This window comes from Lupinus angustifolius, chromosome LG16 (genome assembly GCF_001865875.1).
Source record: "Lupinus angustifolius cultivar Tanjil chromosome LG16, LupAngTanjil_v1.0, whole genome shotgun sequence".
Classification (NCBI taxonomy): Eukaryota; Viridiplantae; Streptophyta; class Magnoliopsida; order Fabales; family Fabaceae; genus Lupinus; species Lupinus angustifolius.
The window spans coordinates 14,459,769-14,480,041 of record NC_032024.1 but is presented as its reverse complement, the minus strand read 5'-3'; the positions used below and the strand labels follow the sequence as shown (position 1 = coordinate 14,480,041).

General features: G+C 32.8%; 2 protein-coding genes across 2 annotated transcripts; one reads left to right on the top strand and one right to left on the bottom strand.

The window, feature by feature from the left end:
• LOC109329347 (uncharacterized mitochondrial protein AtMg00810-like) lies at positions 3,080–3,718 on the top strand. The gene has a single exon (XM_019563018.1). It carries the CDS (start codon positions 3,080–3,082, stop codon positions 3,716–3,718), a length of 639 nt encoding a protein of 212 aa, XP_019418563.1.
• LOC109328962 (protein POLYCHOME) lies at positions 17,350–20,273 on the bottom strand. Its single transcript, XM_019562616.1, has 3 exons — positions 20,139–20,273; positions 19,719–20,020; positions 17,350–18,172 (listed from the first exon to the last, which is right to left on the bottom strand). Exons 2-3 carry the CDS (start codon positions 20,016–20,018, stop codon positions 17,792–17,794), a joined length of 681 nt encoding a protein of 226 aa, XP_019418161.1. The 5' UTR covers positions 20,019–20,020; positions 20,139–20,273; the 3' UTR covers positions 17,350–17,791.

Genomic DNA, 20,273 nt, shown 5'->3' with positions numbered 1-20,273 from the left:
AATCGCTCTTATAATATAGTGTAACGAACCAAAAATAATAAAGAAATATTGGCTCATATATTTCCCACAATATATCATGTTTTGTTTAACTTAATTGCATTTATCACATTTTTTGTTTAAAAGATTACACTTATTTCTTATGCAGTGGTGATCAATATAATGAAAGTTTAAAAATATAGGAGGTCTGTGTAGGTGTAGAAAAGTGAGGGGTGGTTTGTGTAATTTCACTAAAACTTAGGGGGTGTGAGTGTAATTTACTCTATTATATATTTACGCATTTTATGTCATTGTTAATTTCATATGGCATTTCTTTCAATCATCTTATCTTATATCGTATCTTATAATTTTGTTATCATGATTATACCCACCAATTCTTATCTGAATATATAAGATTAAATATAGTTCTACCATCCAAAATTCATGTATTCTCACTTCTTTTATAAATTACTAGTGTGTACTTGTCGGTCAATATTATATGATATTACGTATTTAATTTTTATATATTTCATTTTTTATAATTAGAATATATTTGTTGTACTTTATATTATAATTTTTGTGTGTATATGATAATATAATATTTAGTTTAAGGTGAGAGATGTAGTTAATTAATGTGTTGGTGGTGGTTAATTAGGATTATATGGTCTTTTGTAAACGTTAAATAATGTGAAGGGCAAAATAGAAAGTGAAAATTACATCATAGTGGAAGTTACACCATGTTTTGTCTTTATATACAGTATAGATAATACACATTAATTATCTTTTACATATATGTACCCCTTGTCCCAAAACCCTAAATTGTCATGCATCATCAATTCTCCCTCTTGTAGTCACAACCACCCACTCACTAATAACTTCTCTTACGTTTTCTTGATTTTCTTCTAGCGCAAATCAAATTGTACCAAGTCCTGATCAAGCAGTCAAGACTGATCACCTTGCATTAGGTAACTCTTTATCTTTCTCAAGCACCTCAAGGATTAATCCTTGGATCCTTGACACAGGAGCTACAGACCATGTCTGTAACTCCCTAGGTGAATTTTAAAATTTCAAAAGAATCAGTCTTTTGCCTATTATTTTGCCAAACAGAACTCAGGTGATTGCTCATTACTCAAGGACAGCGATGTTCACTAAGTCCCTATACATCACAGATGTTCTATACATTCCCAATTTCAACTTCAATTTAATATCTATATCTAGACTCACACACACACTACCCTACACTCTGATTTTTACCAATAATGGCTGCATCATCCAGGAATCACACTCCTTGAGGATGATTAGTGCAACTGAATTAAAAGCAGGACTTTATGCATTGAAGCTAACCACCAGAAATCATTCTAAGCCCCATAATATCAATGTTCACTCTAGCTATGATGATAAGAACTTATGACATTCTAGATTAGGACACATATCGCATAATAAAATGCTTACTATGCAAGTTTCCTTTCCTTTCATACAATGTAATAGAACTATTGATCCATTTGAAACTTGCCATTTAGCTAAACAACACAGACTTCCTTATTCTACTAGTACAACTATTTCTCCTTTCATTTTTTATTTAATCCATGTGGATATACGGAGCCCTGTTTCTATACCCTCCACTTTTGGACATGAATATTTCCTTACTATAGTTGATGATAAGTCTATATTCACATGGATATTCTTTATGAGGCAAAAATATGAAACTAGCCAATTGATTAAAGACTTTACTGCATGTGTTGAAACACAATTCAAACAGAAAATAAAATGCATAAGGAGTGATAATGGCAAGGAGTTCCTTATCAAGGAATTCTACCTTTCAAAGGGTATTGTCCACCAAACCACTTGTGTGGAAACCCCTCAACAAAATGGAATTGTTGAGAGAAAACATCAACATATTCTTGCTGTAGCAAGAGCCTTAATTTTTCAATCTAACATTCCAAAATGTTTATGGAATTATGCTATCTCACATGTCATACATCTAATAAATAGACAACCAAGTACCTTTATTGGCAATAAATTCCCTTTTGATATACTGCATGATTGCTTACCTGATATCAAAGACTTAAATGTCTTCGGAAGCCTCTGTTTTGCTTCAACTCTAATTTCCCAAAGAGGCAAATTAGACCCTAGGTTTAGGAAATGTATCTTTTTAGGTTACAAAAATGGAACTAAAGGATATATATTACTTGACACAAATACAAATGAGATCTTTATTTCAAGAAATGTCTCTTTCTTTGAACACATTTTTCCTTATGACAAGACTAATCATGACACTAGAGATGCACAAAACCTTCATATCTTGCCCCTCAACAACCAAGACCTTTTTTCCTATCAAATAGACAATCAGACTCAACTTGTACCAACACCTATGCCTAATGAAGAAAGCCCTACAATTGACAACATCCCTAAGAATACTATGCCTACTAGATACCCTCAAAGAACTAGAAAAACACCTACTTACCTAAGTGAATACCATTGTGCCCTGGCTTCAAAATCCAATATACCAGTTACTACTGAGTACCCAATCTGCAACAATATATCCTACAACTCCCTATCCTCTAAACACAAACAATTTTCCTTAGCCATATCCACCAATGCCATGCCTGAACATTACAGAGAAGCCATCATTCATGAATGTTGGAGGCATGCAATCCAGGAAGAACTCAACTCTCTCAAAGCAAACAACACTTGGGTCATTACCCCTTTACCAGATAAGAAAAAGGAAATAAGATGCAAATGGGTGTTTAAAATCAAACACAGAGCAGATGGATCAATAGAAAGATACAAGGCAAGATTGGTAGCAAATGGGTATAATCAAACAGAAGGAGTTGTTTACATGGACACATTTAGCCCAGTGGTGAAGATGACAACAATTCGAGCTCTGCTTGCACTTGCTGCCATTCACAACTGGCACCTTTACCAACTTGACATCAACATTGCCTTCTTACATTAAGATCTCAATGAAGTTGTGTATATGCAGATTCCATAAGGCCTTCAAATCACAACACCAGGGCTAGTCTGCAAGCTTGAGAAATCATTATATGGTCTCAAACAAGCTAGTAGACAATGGCACGATAAGCTAACATAAATCTTGCTACAAATGGGTTATATAAAATCACACTCTGACCATTGTCTTTTCATTAAATCTGTTAATTCCAATTTTACTGCTATATTAGTTTATGTTGATGATCTGGTTTTGATAGGTAATGATCTTGATAACATTGAATCCACAAAGGCAACACTGCATAAAAAGTTCGGCCTCAAGGATCTAGGAATGGAAATAGCAAGATCAAAACAGGGAATCCACCTATACCAAAGGAAGTATACTCTGGATTTACTACAACAAACTAGGCTACTTGGATCTAAACCAGCAACAACACCTATAGAATACAACACCAAAATTCATGCTGCAGCAGGAACTCCACTAACAGATCCATCACCATACAGAAGATTAATGGGCAAATTGCTTTATTTAACTCACACAAGGCCAGACATATGTTTTGCAGTAGGATGCCTTAGTCAATATCTTGCTGCACCAATAGATGTACACATTCAAGGAGCAAACAAAATAGTCAGATATCTTAAGCAATCACCAAGCAGAGGAATCTTCTTCCCTAGTACCAACTCTATCAGCATAAAAGGATACTCTGACTGGGCCACTTGCCCAGATACAAGGCGTTCTGTCACCCTATTTATTTCTACTTTCATTCACCCTCTATCCATTTACTTGGTTGATTAACCAAAGTTTTTCTATCTTCCCCCTAATTGAAATGTCGCTCGAAATATTCTTTAGGGGTCCTTCACCCACCCAAAAATTAGATCAAAACCTTTTTCTATTCCTACTCCCCAATAATTATTTAAAATCACCCACCAAATGTCATTGTAAAAAGTTGTACGATGCACCACCCTCTTCAAGTCTTTCCACTACAGTGAATCCTTAGATCCTTCTAGCTTTCTACCCACGAACATGAAACTCCCTTGAATCTCATATTTAGAATATAAGACCTTAAACCAAATGGACTCTCTCTATGTTAAACTATGTTAAAGTATGTCATTTGCGTTTAATAAGAAGAACTATATTAAAGGATTCCAAATCCTTAATACTCATGTCACCCCTAACTCATTCTATATACATTATTTCCCACTGAATTGAATGAATCCTTCTCTTCACTACACCATCTCCCCAAATAAAATCTCTTTGGATTTTCATAAGTTCCCTGTTCACACTCCCCAAAGCTTTGTAGAATGGAAGAAGATAGACTCATAAAGCATTTAGCAGTACATTTAAAGAGACCACACTCCCTCCAAAAGACAGAAAACAATCATCCCATGTAATAATATTTTTAGCACACTTGACAACTTTTCCTCTATGATTAAGACCTAATGGAATTCCTAAATACTTGAGAGACCATTGTCCCCTTCTGAAATTTAAGGAACATGCCATACTATTTATGAATTGAGATGGGTTGTTGATACAAAGCAGACTACATTTTCTCAAGTTAACTTTCAATTCTGAGTAAGCTTCAAACAACCTTAAGATGTACTTCATAAGTTTTGTATTCTCACTAAGAATACCTCGACCGTGACCATATCATGAATATACTAAAGAAGGTTAACACCAACCTTGTTATGCCCAACTTCATATTCATAAAAAAGAATTCATTATTGTAGACTTCATTAAACCATTTAGACCATCAACTAATAGCAAGAACAAAAAGGGGATAATGGATCTCATTGTCTAATTCTTCTCGACATCTTCATTTTATTGGTGAGACCACCATTGACAAGATTTGCTAAAGAGATTGATAAAAAACACTCTATTAATCACAAAAACCCATTTGACCTATCATATGATCAAGAAAGCTCCAACTAACCAATTCTTATGCCTTTTCAAAATCGATCTTCAAAATTACACACCCATTTCTATTTCTCTTTGCATCAGCAATTACCTCATTCAAAACAACAATCTCATTAAGAATTTGTCTCCATTTCAGATTGGGAGGTTGGTTGTCATGTATCACTTTAATCATCACCTTCATAAGTCAGATTGTAAAAAATTATGATAGGACTTTATAGATGCATCCTACAAGTGATATTGGTCAATATTCATTTAGAGTTAGGAGGTTTTCCTTTTTCGGGATAAGACATATAAAAGACGAATTCAGTATTTTCATAGTTATACCATTTTCGTAGAACATATGTCAAAATCTTGTAATGAAACTAAAATAGTAACCATGTGGACTTGGATTTTTGTCGCTCTCATAACTCTATATCACCTCTTTAATCTCACCTTTTGTAAAAACAATAATAAGAGTCGTGTTATCAACATTGTTAATCACATTGAACCCAATGCTCCCTAATATCAGTCTTTGCCACCTAAGTCTTCCGTGAACATCATCCGGAAATTAGTTGTATACCTTCCTTCATGTCCAGCACCTTGTCAATCCAAGATCCATTAAGAATCAAATCTTGTAGCCTATTGATATTTCTTCTCGCCTTCAATAAGCTATTAAATAACTTAGAGCTTGTATCACCATGCAATACCCATTTAGCCCTCGATTTCTGAAAAATGAGATTACCTTTCAAGTTTGTCAATTTTTAGAATTCAATCTAATAATTATTGTTAGAAGATGTTTCTCCCACTGTCAAGTTGATTGAGTCGCTTTTTAAATCCACCTTATTTATTTCTACTTTAGAATTTTCCATTTCTTTCGAAGTTACTGAAATGGTCCATATTTAGTTTTTCTTGAAGGTCGGACATGCTCCACGCATCTATTTTCACCTTTGCACATTCATTTTTTACTACTTTTTTAATCTCTCTATGATGAAACTAGAAACTAGACATCCAACACAGTGTAACATTCATACCTTAATATGTGACTCTTCTAACTCATGAATTTAGTGAGTGGACTATCATTTAAGTTTAAATATTTTTGTAATATTTTATTTTCCTAAATGAAACTTCTCGCAACTCGAACTTACGAACTCGTCACTTGTTCCAAATTGATTTTAGATAATTTGGTTTCACACTAGTTAAGAAATGTAAAATGATATTAAATTTGTATATATGTAGTTTAGTAAAACTTCCCTTCATCATTATTAGAACATAAATCGATCATTTTTTTCTTTATACTAATATTGTTTGAGTAAATAAAAGTATTTTAATAATAAAGGCATTTATTGTACATTGGATTTTGTTAAAGATTCTATGAATAAAACCAGAACAAAAATACCAAAAGAATCTTATATGGAGTGTATTTTATGTATGAAAGTTGAATATTTTATATAACCTAATAGTTTATCACTCAGAAAAATTAACGCTAGAACTCATTTAAATTACATCCAGCAATAATGTGTAGTGGTCTAAGTGGAGGGGCATAGAGTCACTAAAATGTTGTTTTCATTCGGGAGATTATAGAAAAATATTGTTGGGAATAGTTTCCACTTATAGCTGAATATACTCTCCAAAATTATTACTTATCTATCACATGAAATATTAATTTGTAAGAGTTCACCCATCTCCGGTATTAGAAAACAATATAATTTTTTTCTGAATTATTTATATTTGTTTTATTAAAAATAATTTAAAAATCAGCATCGTTAGATATTTACTGGCTACATGTTCGGTACTGGATTTTATGGTAATATAGAAGATTTGTTCTCTATTTTTTTTTTTGATATTACAAAGAATATTTATTTAGATTTTTTGGAGAATGAATTAATCTATATTGGAGTGCATGTCTACTAACAGAACATTTAGTTAAAGAACTAATCTTTGCTACTATCAAGGATATTTATTTTATTAAAAATAATTGAACATTTGACATTTTTATTATCCTAATGATTTAGCGAAACCTTATATTACTATACTAACATTTTGTTGTTGTTCTCTATTTATAAAAGAAGAATAAGAAGAAGAACAAAAAAAAATAAGAGATGCTAAAAAAACACAATAAATATTAACTCCAATTAGGAAGGGAGAAAAATAAAGGGGCAGAAGCCGGCAAAAATATTACTAATTCTTTTTAGTGTCCACGGGTTGCACGCATCAAATAAAAAAACAAATATTAACACACATTGCAAATTGCACAACGCGTGTTCTCTCTTTTTTTACAACAATAACAATTGTGCAGAGACCATTATATAAGAAAGACATGTCATTAATGATAGATTTGTATGCATTCTTCAATTTTCATGGCAACCTTGATGTGTTGCCAATATTACTATCTTCTTATTCTTCTCTGGTTTTTCACTTGTATCACTTTCTTAGTAGATATTCAAGTAATGTTTCTAAGAAGGAAATTATTCCTCTTAAGTAACATTCCTTCCTTTTATGTTAACAGATTAATGTCTACATCATTGGTACAATGTTGGGATCAATTCAGTCCAATAATTCATATGGGTCTATATGCAAATTTACCAACAACCCATATGTTTGCACTTGCTTTTCATTCCTAGTTGAATTTAATGAAGGTTGAAAGAGGTAATAACAGTGGATCTGAGCATAGCTTCTTCTCAACTACTGTAGTACTCATCTAGATTGAAGTACTACGCATTTGGATTTGTGTAATTTTGATTTTGTTAGGGGGTTGAATGGCATACCAATTGTAACAATAGTAATAAATGTATAAATGTTTAAAGATTTCTTCATATATGATTATTTTGAACCAAAGATGTTAGTATGATGCCACTTTATCACGAATTTGTTTGACTTTATTTGTGATTCAATTAACTTTTTACCATGAATGAAAGTGTTATGTTGTTCATTTTATCACATCAAGGGGAGATTACTTCTTAAATACAACTTGTTCATTTGAACATCACTACAAATGAATAATTATGACATTAGCTTGACATCCTATTCTTATATGAATATTTGTTTGGTGCTATGAAAATATCTCTTATTATATGGGTAAAAAACTACTCATTCTAAAATATGTTATTGTCTCTCCCAATAAATATTGTTTCCTGTAATTGAATGTTGACTTTTTTTAATTTATTATTTTAATTTTATATACGTTTTCCACTAATATTAAGCCCCATACATATACTGGATTTAATGGGTGTTCATTAATAGTCAATATATAATTGCTTTTGGTGGTGCTTGTTTCGAGTGACAAAATATTCATAGTTTATATTTGTGATTTTTATGTATAAGGGTGATGATGACATCATAGTGTAAGAAAAACTTTTATAATGTTAATAGATGATAATTTTTTCCATCATGTGTTTCTTAAAATCTTAGGGCTTTAACACCCTTATTATTATATGATACATATGTATTATATTTAGAAGATACAAAAGATATTTTCCTTTCAATTTACCATTTATATAATGAGTGCTATTACTATTGGTAAAGTGAATTCGCAATATCTAATTTTCAAATACTTGTGCAATTATTTATATTTTTTATTAGAGAGGGTTATTGACACTTTAATAAATCTATCGACACTCCTTAGTAATAATCCCAAAAAAATCAAAACACAATTTGTTAGAAAAATGAAAATAGTAAGTTACGTTGAACCTCTTATCTCCTCACTGTCTTTTCAGTTTAATTATAGGTAAAACCAAACTACAGTAATTTCTATATAGTAAATTAAACTATTTTTATTTATGCTAAAAATAAATTATTACATGTTGTCAAAATAGCACTGTTTGTATCTTATTTGTCACATGATCACTAAAATGTGTCTTGACTATCCATCATGGCTCTTATATAATGGACATGTGATCTAACATTTATATGACCTTACAAAAAAATGATATATCTTAATGTTTAAGATTATACATACAATTTAAGAAATAATGTAAAAATTGAATGCAAATCGTTCAAATTATTATATTATTTTTTTTATATTTACATAATGAATTTCTTATCATAAGTTTGGCTTCAATTTCATTATGTAGATAAAACAATTGGTTGAGAGTTTATTAGAAGAATAATTCTAAGAGAGAGTAGTACATTAAAAACGGAGAAAAAAAAAGAGGACAGTTTCATCCAAATTTCATGTATACTGAAAAATTATTAAAAATGAAAATGATACATTGAAAGGTGAAGAAAATTTTGAAAGATAAATTAAGAGAGATTATTAAATTAGTTGAGGAAAAATGATTAAATACATAAGGATAGATTTGTAGAAAAAACCCATTAAATTAATCTAGATTTTATAAAACATTAATAAATATTAAATAATATTAAAAAATCTAAATCATCAAAAGTTTTAAAACATAAACAATAATATTAATTGATGAATCAACAAGACCTTTTTGCGTAAGGTCTCAATATATTAACATATAGACCAAAAGATCAAATATTTGATTCTCAGAAAATGATATTAGTTAAAATGAACAATTATACACCTCAAAAGATAGTAATGACTTACCCATGGTCCATGTGCAAGATTATATATTTAGTTATACCAAAAAAAATATTAATAACATAGTTAACTCTCCAATTTACGCAGAAATCCTTTTTATATTTCCTTTTTTGAACATATCTACTTCATATTAATTGGTATTATGAACCATAAGAGAAATTAGAAATTCCTAGTAATTAATCCCAAAATTTTGCATTGAAATTTTAAAATGTCCACCTCAATTTCAATGTAATTCCAGAAACAATACCTTTGGAAAATGTGCCTACATTGTAGGAAATAACTAATTAGTTAGTTTTCTTTTAAAGATAGTTTTTGAAAGTTAGTTGGTAGTTGGTTGTGAACTTACTCTAAATAGCTTGTGCATTGTGTTTGTTGAATAACAATATCATTTTTATTGTTGAATTCTTTTCTATTAATTCTTCATCTCCTTGACTCATTCTTCTTCTTCTCAAAACTCCAAATCTCAACTTCTCTATTACTCAGCCTCACGGCTTCTTCATCTCCTTCTTCTTCTTAGTCTTCTTGTTGTTGTAGTCAGAGAGTCAACTCAAGTTCCTCCAACAAATTGGTACCAGAGCTAGAGTGAGATCCTACACACTCTATCCCTTCCAAATTCCTTCTTCTGCTTTCTTTAGATGGGGCACACAAGCACAAGTTTTCCAGCTAGCCTACTTGTTCTCGATGGCAAAAATTGGAATAGATGGAGCATTCAAATGAGGACACTCATGGAGTTTCAATAAATCTCAGAAATTGTTGAGCTTGGTTACCCTCAACTTGGGGCATATTCAACAGAACAACAAAGATTGGCACACAAGGAGAACAAAAGGAAGGATTTCAAAGCCATGTGTCTTCTACATCAGTGTGCTGATGAAGCACACTTTGAGAAGATTTCTTCAGCATAATCTTCACAAGAGGCATGGCAAATCTTAGAGAAATGTAACAATAGAGCAGAAAAATTGAAGAAGGTTAGACTCCAAACCATGAGGCGCCAATATGAATTGATGCAGATGGAAGTGAATGAGAAGTTTGCCCAGTTCTTTAACAGGATCATATGTCTTACAAACTAGATGAAGGCTTGTGGTGAAGCCATAGCCGATCAAGCCATTGTCGAAAAGATCCTAAGAACTCTTACCCCAAATTTTGATCATGTAGTTGTTGCTATTGAAGAATAAAAAAGACTTGAAAATTTGAAGCTAGAATATCTTCAGGGCTCTCTCGAGGCTCATGAGCAAAGACTCATTGAGAGATCAACTAATAAAGCCAGTCAAGCATTGCAAGCTCAGACTTACAAGAAAGGAAGACACTTTGGTAAGAATAGTGAAAGAAACCGAGGAAGAGGGGGAGACTACAGGGGGGAGAACTCAGGCAACTTTGGACTTCAAGATCAAGAAAACACTAATCTTGATCAAGCATCAACCTACTCAAAGAGAGAAGGTGGTAGCAGTTGTGGGGGAGGAAAGAAGAAAGTAGACAGAAAAAGAGTGAAGTGCTTCAATTGCAGTAAATTGAGCTACTTCTCTTCTGAATGCCAAGCACAACCAAGATACTTTGATGCTCACAACAGACAGCACCATGATGAAGCTCACATGGTGAAGGAAGATAATAGCTATGCTGATGATGATTCACCCATCTTGCTAATGATGACAACAAGTCAAGGCAATAGTAGTGAAGAAATCTGGTATGTGGACTCTAGGTGCTCAAATCTCATGATAGGTCATAGAGAGTGGCTTATCAACTTTGATGCTAGCAAGAAGAGCAAGGTAAGGTATGCTGATGATAGAACTATCAAAGCAGAAGGAATTGGAGATGTTATAATCAAAAGAAAAGATGGCAAGAAGACCCTGATCTTTGAAGTGTTCTTTGTGCCAAACATGAGTCACAACCTGGTCAGCATTGGTCAGCTATTAGAAAAGGGGTTCTATGTGAGCATGCAGGATGGTCAACTTGATATCTTTGATTCAACTAGGAAGAAGATCATAAGAGCACCTCTCACTCAAAATAAAACCTTTAAGGTAAATCTCAATACAATTGAATCTCAATGTCTTAATGCTGAAATAATGAGTGAAGATGTATGGTTGTGGCACATGAGACTTGGTCACTTGAATTTCAAAGATCTTAGTCTCATGAAAACAAAGGAAATGGTCCTTAGTTTGCCTTCAATTCAGATACCAAAGAAGATCTATGATAGTTTCCAGATTAGCAAGCAACCAAGATCATCCTTCACCAAATTCACTGATTCAAGAGCTACTAATCTTATGCACATTGTCTATTCTGATGTTCCCTCACTTGGTGGAAATAGATATTTTGTCACATTTGTTGATGACTTCAGCAGAAAGATCTGGCTCTACTTGATCAAGCTCAAGAGTGATGTGTTTGGTATACTCAAGACCTTCAAGTGCATGGTTGAGAAATAATCAGAAAAATCAATCAAGGTGTTGAGAATTGATGGAGGGGGTGAATTCACTTCCAAAGAATTCGAGTTGTTTTGCACTGAGAATGGAATTATGCATGAGGTGACTACACCTTATACCCCTCAGCACAATGGAATAGCTGAAAGAAGGAATAGAACCATTCTTAACATGGTTAGGAGCATGCTAAAGTCTAGAAATTTAACACATGGCTTATAGGGTGAGGCTGCAACAACATCAGCATATGTTCTTAATCATTGTCCAACAAAGAAACTTGAATCGAAAGTGCTTGAGGAAGTCTGGTCTGGTAGGAAACCCTGAATTACACACTTTAGAGTATTTGGATCAGCTTGCTATATACACATCCCTGATCAGAAAAGAAGAAAGTTGGATGTCAAGAGTGAGTTGTTGATCTTTGTAGGCTATCATTCCACACGATCTTTTGAACTACTCAATCCCAAGACTAATCAAGTCTTATTCAGTAGGGATGTGCACTTCAATGAATCAAGCACTTGGACTGAAAAACAAAAGATGACAGAACCTGTAATTCAAGTTCCCCTGGAATGGAATCTAAGTGACTTCATATCATCAGAAGATCTGAATTTAAATGGAATAGAGCCTCAATCAAAAGCTGGAATTGATGATAGTGAAGCAAGCATGCCCTCTAGAATGAGAAACCTACCAGCTAGACTAAGAAATTGTGAAATCCTACCTGATAATGCAATCACAAATGAAGGTGAGTTAGTTCCGTATCTTGCAATATTTGCAGATACTGAACCTATCACAGTTGAAGAAGCCCTTAATAAGAAAGTATGGAAGAAAGTTATGGAAGAAGAATTAAGGTCCATTGTCAAGAATGAGACCTGGGAGTTGGTTAAGCTTCCAAATGATCAAAAACCAATTTTAGTAAGATGGGTTTTTAAAACAAAACTCAAACCAAATGGCTCCATTGGCAAGTATAAAGCAAGATTAGTAGCAAATGGCTTTATGCAGAAGGAAGGTGTGGATTTCTTTGAGGTTTTTGCTCCTGTGGCCAGACTTGAGACAGTTAGATTGATAGTTGCTCTAGCAACCAAGAGTAATTGGGAGATGTGGTAACTTGATGTGAAGTCAACCTTTCTTAATGGCTCGCTGATTGAGAAGGTTTACATAAAGCAACCCCCTGGATTTGTGATCAGAGGCAGTGATGACAAAGTCTATAGATTGAAGAAGGCTTTGTATGGATTGAGAGAAGCTCCAAGAGCTTGGAATAGAAGGATTGATGCTTTCTTCTTAAAAGCAGGATTCAGGAAATGTGATGTTGAACATAGTGTCTATGTTAAGTGCACAAGCAACAACCATGTTCTCATCATTTTTCTGTATGTATATGACCTCCTAATTACATGAAGCAATTCACATGGAGTTGAGTTGATCAAGCAAAACCTGAAATCAGAGTTTGAAATGTATGATCTAGGAAGGTTGTCTTACTTTCTAGGCATAGAGTTTAGATAGATTGAAGAAGGAATTCCTATGCACCAAAGAAAGTACATACAAGATGTCCTAAAGAAGTTCAACATGGTTAATTGTAACTCAGCTGAGACACCTGCAGAGCCAAACCTGAAACTGGACAGAGGAAACACTGAACCTGCTATAGATGGCACTGAGTTTAGACAAATGGTTGGTTGCTTGAGATTCATTTGCCATATCAGACCTGAAATCTCATTCAGTGTTGGATTGGTAAGTAGATTTATGAGTGATCCTAGGAAGCCTCATCTCATAGCAGCCAAGAGAATTCTAAGGTATCTTAGTGGTATACTTGATTTTGGAGTCTTCTTCTCCAATAAACCAGAAAAATGCAGGCTACAACTCTTTGCATACTCTGATTCAGACTAATCTGGGGATTTGATTGAGAGAAAGAGAACTATGGGCTATGTTTTCATGTTGAGTGGTTCACCAGTGTCATGGTGCTCAAAGAAGTAGGAAATTGTTGCTCTCTCTACATGTGAAGTTGAGTATGTTTCAGCTTGTCATGCTGCTTGTCAAGCCTTGTGGTTGAGTTCTTTACTTGAAGAGTTGATGGTTGGGTTTGAAGGCAGTGTGGAGCTTGTTGTTAATAAAAAATCAGCCATTAACTTGGCTAAGAATCCAGTTGGCCATGGCAGAAGCAAGCATATAGAAAGGAAGTATCACTTCCTTAGAGATCAAGTAGAAAAAGGCAAGATATGTTTGAAATATTGCAAAACTGAATTGCAAGTTACTGATGTGATGACAAAACTGGTTGAAGTTGATACATTTAGAACACTGAGAAGGTTATTGTGTGTGATTTGCTTGTAACAAGAGATTTAGAATTAAGGGGGAGTGTTGGAACTAACTAGTTAGTTAGTTTCCTTTTAAAGATGGTTTTTGAAAGTTAGTTGGTAATTGGTTATGAACTTATTCTAAATAGCTTGTGCATTGTGTTTGTTGAATAACAAGATCATTTTCATTGCTGAATTTTTTTTCTACTAATTCTTTAACTCATTCTTCTTCTTCTCAAAACTCCAAATCTCCACTTCTCTATTACTCAACCTTGGGGCTTCTTCATCTCCTTCTTATTCCTAGTCTTCTTGTTGTTTTAGGCAGAGAGTGAACTCAAGCTCCTCCAACATGCATAACATTGACATTAACTTAATCAAATATCACATTTAAATCCTTGTAAATGCAATTGTGTTCGGTAGGAAAAGTATTACCCATCGTACTAATTCTACCCAAGTCAAAAGGATTATTGGACAAATGTGTTTTTGACAAAAGAAATTGAAGAATAATATGATTTCCCCCTCAAAGTTAGATCATCATTTCTAAATGGAAGAATGTGAATCAAAGTAGCTCAGATTTTTCTTTTAGTGACTCTATTAAAAAAATATAGCCTTAAACAAGTTTTTTTGGTTCATACCATATTTTTGTTAGGAAAATTGCATCAAAACTCTCAATTTGTCTTCTTAGTCTATTAATCTTTAGAGTAAAATACTGTAAAGATTTAGACACATTTATTACATTATCTACCATTCATTTATATTATTTTTTGAAGAGTCAACAATGATTAAATATAAATATTGAATTATGCAATAACAATGTATAAAACTCATACATTATAAGTACATATATCTTCTTCTTTTTTTCTAATCTTCATATGCGGATGAAATTGATCATCACATAAGAATAAAAATATTAAATTACTAATAAGAAATAAGCAAATCATTATGATAAGACTCACTTCATTAACAACGCAACTGCATCTTAGTCAATATCGATGGCCATAGGAAATCCCCTTCAAAATAAAATTTGATTCGAAAGAACGCTATATGTAAACTCCATATTTAAAATTAGACAAAACATTAATATTGGTATATAAAAATTATACTTAAATTATAATGATCTAATAGTCAAGATTAAAATAAAATTAACGAGTCAAAAAATTCACCCAAAGTATTTTAACACTATTTTTAATATATGAATTTTAATAACAATTAAATTTTAAGTAATAGTTAAAATGACAATGTATAAAACTCATACACTATAAGTACATATAGTTTGATTATCCATATTCAACAAATATTTACTTCCTTAATTTAAAAAATACAATTTGGTTATAGTTAAGGATATGCATGTTCAGGTTTATACCTCTCTTAACTCTAAATTTTGTTCATGTGCTAGAACTCAAAAAGTTCGAACAAAAACGAGTCATGTTAAGAATGAACAACAATATTTTACTTTATATTTGTGCTCGAAATCAAATTATGAAAATATGTTATTAATGAGTTACCATCCAATTGGATCAGAATAAAATATTTTCTTATATCAAAAGATAAATTATATCTTCATATTACTATAATCATAATATATTTTCTAAAAACTAAAAAATTAAGATATATTTCATGATTTTAGTAACATAAATAAATAATTAATATATAGAGATATATAGTAGGTGACCGTGTCTTAGTCAAGCTGATAGTGTAATTGGATTTTCAACCATCCTTTCCTACCTTACATAATGCAAAAGGTGGGACATAAACTAAAAATACACTACTAATCCTAACATTGAACAAGGGACCCAATTGTAGGGTAGTACCCTTTTGAAGGAATGAGACCAAGGCTATTGTTAATGGGGACATACTAATGAATCATGAGTTTACCTAAACTTAAAGAGCAAGATAACACCTTAAAGACCTATGTTGAAGTATTTGTTGAGAAATTCCAAATCAATTTTCCTCATTTGTGTGATGTGTGATGTAAAATGGGTATTTGAAGAAGCGGTAAGTGGATAAAGAAAATAGAGAAGAGTAGAAGAATAATACCAAAAATTTTAACGTGGAAAAACCTCCTCAATATGAGAAGGAAACAACCACAAGACTTAATCCAGAAAATATCTTCAGTATACAAAGTAGGATTACAATATTTGACTCTATCTTTTAAAGAGGATAACACTCAATCTCGCGCAAAAATGAAGTAAATACAAACTCTATCTAGTACCTCACTAGGAGTACAAGTCTCACACTAACTAGATATAATATCTCTTACTTTCTTTTTGTGTTGTTCTTCACTTACTTGCATCTCTTTCTCACAAGGCTCCAATATATAGTGAAGGGGAGGAATGGTTCATCATACATAGTGGATGATTAATTATTGTCGTACTTTTCAAGACACCTTGAAAAATGTTACTCCAACTTTCTAATTAGACTTCAAAGTTCTCAACACTCAAAGAATAATTTCAAGACATTGGAATAGTCATCATTGAATGTACTCAATGACTTATCCATCAGGATTCATTAGTCTTGCTTACACATCAATCAAGAAGGTAGAATCTTCTTATTCCTTTATTATAAATATCACGCATTTTCATTCCTTGTCTTGTAGTGATTAAGCCATTTGGTCCATCGACCTAATTATAGGGTAGTACCCAATTGAAGGAACGAGTCCAAAGTCATTGTCAATGAGGACAAATTAATGAATCGTGTGATTTTACCCAAACTTAATGAACAATATAACACGTTAAATAACTAACTATTTTGAAGTATGGAACCTATGATGCACGAATTTTCACCATGTGAGCATATGATTTGAAGGTCTCACTACTAATTGTTTTGGGACCACAATCAGGTGAGGTATGTGTTTGGTCTCTTTGCATTAAGTGAAAGTAAAACATACATCACACTTTTTCATTCCTTAAATTATATTGATCAAATAGAAATGGTTAAGATCTACTCATTAATTCAAACCATTGATTTTCTCTAAAATTGATGGTTCCTTAAATTATATTGATCAAATAGAAATGGTTAAGATCTACTCATTAATTCAAACCATTGATTTTCTCTAAAATTGATGGATAAAATACAAAGTAAATTAACTGTCGGAGAAAATGGATCACCTCCCATTTTTATAACTGACTGCATTAACAGTAACAATAGAGCAAAGGGACCATGTCTCTCCTGAGATAAGTCTGTCTATATATCAAATATTTACGGGCACACGACATAAAACTCAGTTGCGTGAGAAACTGCTCATGCTTCCTGCATAATAACATTCTAATACTGAAAATAGTAGATAAACATTTTAAAACGAGGAAAATTACGTGAATTAGAGATACAGCAGATATCAATGATTGGAATAAACTCATTGTACAAATCAGACACAATATTCTACTCAAACATGGTGAGTATTGGTACAAGAGTAAACTCCAAAGGAATCCAAACACTAGATGCAACATGGAAATTATGTACAAAAACTTGAAAATGAAATGTTGCCAACAGCTACAAAGTCTACCCAATACCATCAAAGAATGATGGAAAGAACAAAGGTCCTGCTCAAAGAACTTCAAACAAATACTAACTACTTATCTGACCTCCAAAGTTTGAAGATTATATGCTGCTGAATAAACTAAGGGGAGCCAAAATATCATCAGAGGATGATTTAGCACCACAGGTTTCCTGTTTCTAGCTGTGTCAAAGTATCAAGATCTCTGTTATTCCCAACTATGAGTCTTTCTAGCTTTAGTTCTGTGCTACAAAAAAATCACCTCATAGACAACAATGTTCGGACTCTTTTTTCTCTTTCTGCCTTCTTAGCACTTGGTGTTCTCTTCAATTTCAGAAGCTCCTCCTTCACAACCTTCTCCACTGTGTCAATAGAATTGAGAAGTTGTTTTTGTGGTGTGAGCACAGATTCCTCTGCAGATGGTGTTGCAATGTCTAGCATAATCTTGGGCACTTTACAACCAGCAGGTGTTCTGAGCTTAACACAAACTTGATTGGGAGAGATCACTGAAGGATTGTGCTCAAGTTGAGCAGCAAATTCAGGAACAGAAGGATCAGGAAGTTGTTGATCCGTATGAAATAGATTCCCAGTTTGTTGGCCTTCATCTTCTCCAAATCGAGTTCTCCTCCTTTCAATTGCCTAAGATAAGATAAGAAGTAAATAATCCAAATTAGCAACACCAAAAAATTTGAGTTTACAAACAAAAAAAACAATAACTAAATGGTGCCGTGAACAATGTGGCTAATGACGAGAACTTAAGCTGATACACTTCACTGAAGAGCAAAAGTTAACTTTGACAAAACCACCGAAGGAATGTAATTTACAAAATGAAGGAAACATAGACAGTGTCAAATTATAAGCAATGAATGTGGTACCTAATATACGAATAAGGGTCTTGGCCTAGTAATATAATGTGTGAATCAAAATGTTAAAGCTTCAATTTCTATAAACGATATTTGTTGAGAGGGCAGTCACACATCGTGAATGGAATTAGTGCCTTATTCTGAGAGGACACCATGGTTATATAAAATAGTAAGATGGAGTTTCTCTTAAAATTGTAGCAAAAATTGACGCCTCATTGAGATTCACGCAGAAGCCCAGAGCAAAAGATTGCAGACTTTGTACCCAAAATAACAACCCAAAAATTTATTTGCCAAAGGAAACCCAATGACATGAGAGAAAAAACATTTGAGCAATGAAAAAAGGCCCAAAAAATGAAAGGTTGAATAATTTTCACTCAACTTCGTTTGAAAATTCGGACAGAATAAACATTTGAGCAATGAAAAAAGGGCCCAAGAAAGTCAACACACTAAATAACAACTTAGCTTTGCAATCCGTTGGTTAAAGAACTACGCATGATAATTGCTAATTATAAAAAAGAATAAGAAAAAGTGGTTGGACTCAAAAAAAGGACAAAGAAAGAAGAAAAGAGAAAATTGGAATTACTTTCCATACTATACTTTTCTACACCAAACAAAAAACGCTAGATACCTATCAAATTCACAGTTAGTAAATTTCCCCACAAAATTGAATTTTCAATAAAAAATTTGGGTACAATATTTAACAGAGTTTATAACTTGAGCAGATTTAAGAAACTAATTAAACTAATTGAATGATATGCAAAATCAAAACCCAAAACGTTCATGAATGACTACAAAAATATGCATCATGACAAAAACTTTTGATCATCGAAGTGTATTCATGCAAAAGGCACAGAACTTCATTTAACATCATTTAAACAACTCGACCAACATCGCAATATTAATTCAAAATTAGTGCCTGTGTAATAGGTTGAATCTTTCGCAAAAAAATATACAACAGACACGAAGATAATGACCAATTTATATAAAAAGAAGATAACAAAAGGTGAAAGGGATACATGAATTAACACAAAGATAAACAAAGAAGAAAATGAAGAACGCAAAACCCTAAATACCAAAAGTGTTCAAAGGTTAACTGCGAATTTTAAAAATAATAAAATTAAAACACAAAAATGTATTTTAAAAAGATAATTGAAAAAGAAAACCCACATTTTAGCAAAATCACTCTCCAATAAAGCAAAATACAACTAAATACGCACTCGCAATAACTACAGAATCAACAAAGCAAAATAATAATTAAACAAAAGAAAATAAAAAATCCGAATAAACGAAAGCAAAATAAAATAAAGAAAGATTATAGTTACCCTAACAACAGCAGTGATGTCACGAAGAGGAGTTCTAGGGTACCAAGAAGGTAACACACTGCGGCGCGTAGTTGAAACGCGCCGACGACTACTTCTTCGATTAGCAGCACCCAACGGAGTATTCTCATTACGAACACCAAGATCATGCGCCACTAATGTTCCCGAACCACGGAACCGGGTTGAACCGGAACCGGTTGAGTCATTGTAGATATCAGATCCGAATAAAACCGAAGCTCGACGCCTAATGTAGATTGCTGCCACGTCAGCAGGTACTGCGCGACGGTCTCTTGCTTCAGGCATGGCTGAGAATTAAAGAAAAAGATTAGTGTTATGGTTACTTTGAAGTGGGAAATGTGAGTAAAAGAAAATGAAAGAGTAAGAAGAAGAAGAAGAAGAAGAAAGAGGGTTAGTTTTATGAACCTTGAAGTTGATGCTAGGGTTTGTTGAGTTTTCAGTGTTGTGGAGAAGAGAAATAAGAAGAAGAAGAAGAAGACCGAAAAGGTAAATTTTCAAAATGAAAAAGGGGCGGACATATAAGCCAAACTGTGAAATCAA

Excerpts from the sequence above, each read along its gene's own strand:
- LOC109329347 (XM_019563018.1), top strand. The coding sequence starts at position 3,080 with ATGGGTTATATAAAATCACACTCTGACCATTGTCTTTTCATTAAATCT.
- LOC109328962 (XM_019562616.1), bottom strand. The coding sequence starts at position 20,018 with ATGCCTGAAGCAAGAGACCGTCGCGCAGTACCTGCTGACGTGGCAGCA. Across the intron at positions 18,173-19,718 it reads ACATCACTGCTGTTGTTAGG|GCAATTGAAAGGAGGAGAAC; the intron begins GTAACTATAATC and ends ATCTTATCTTAG.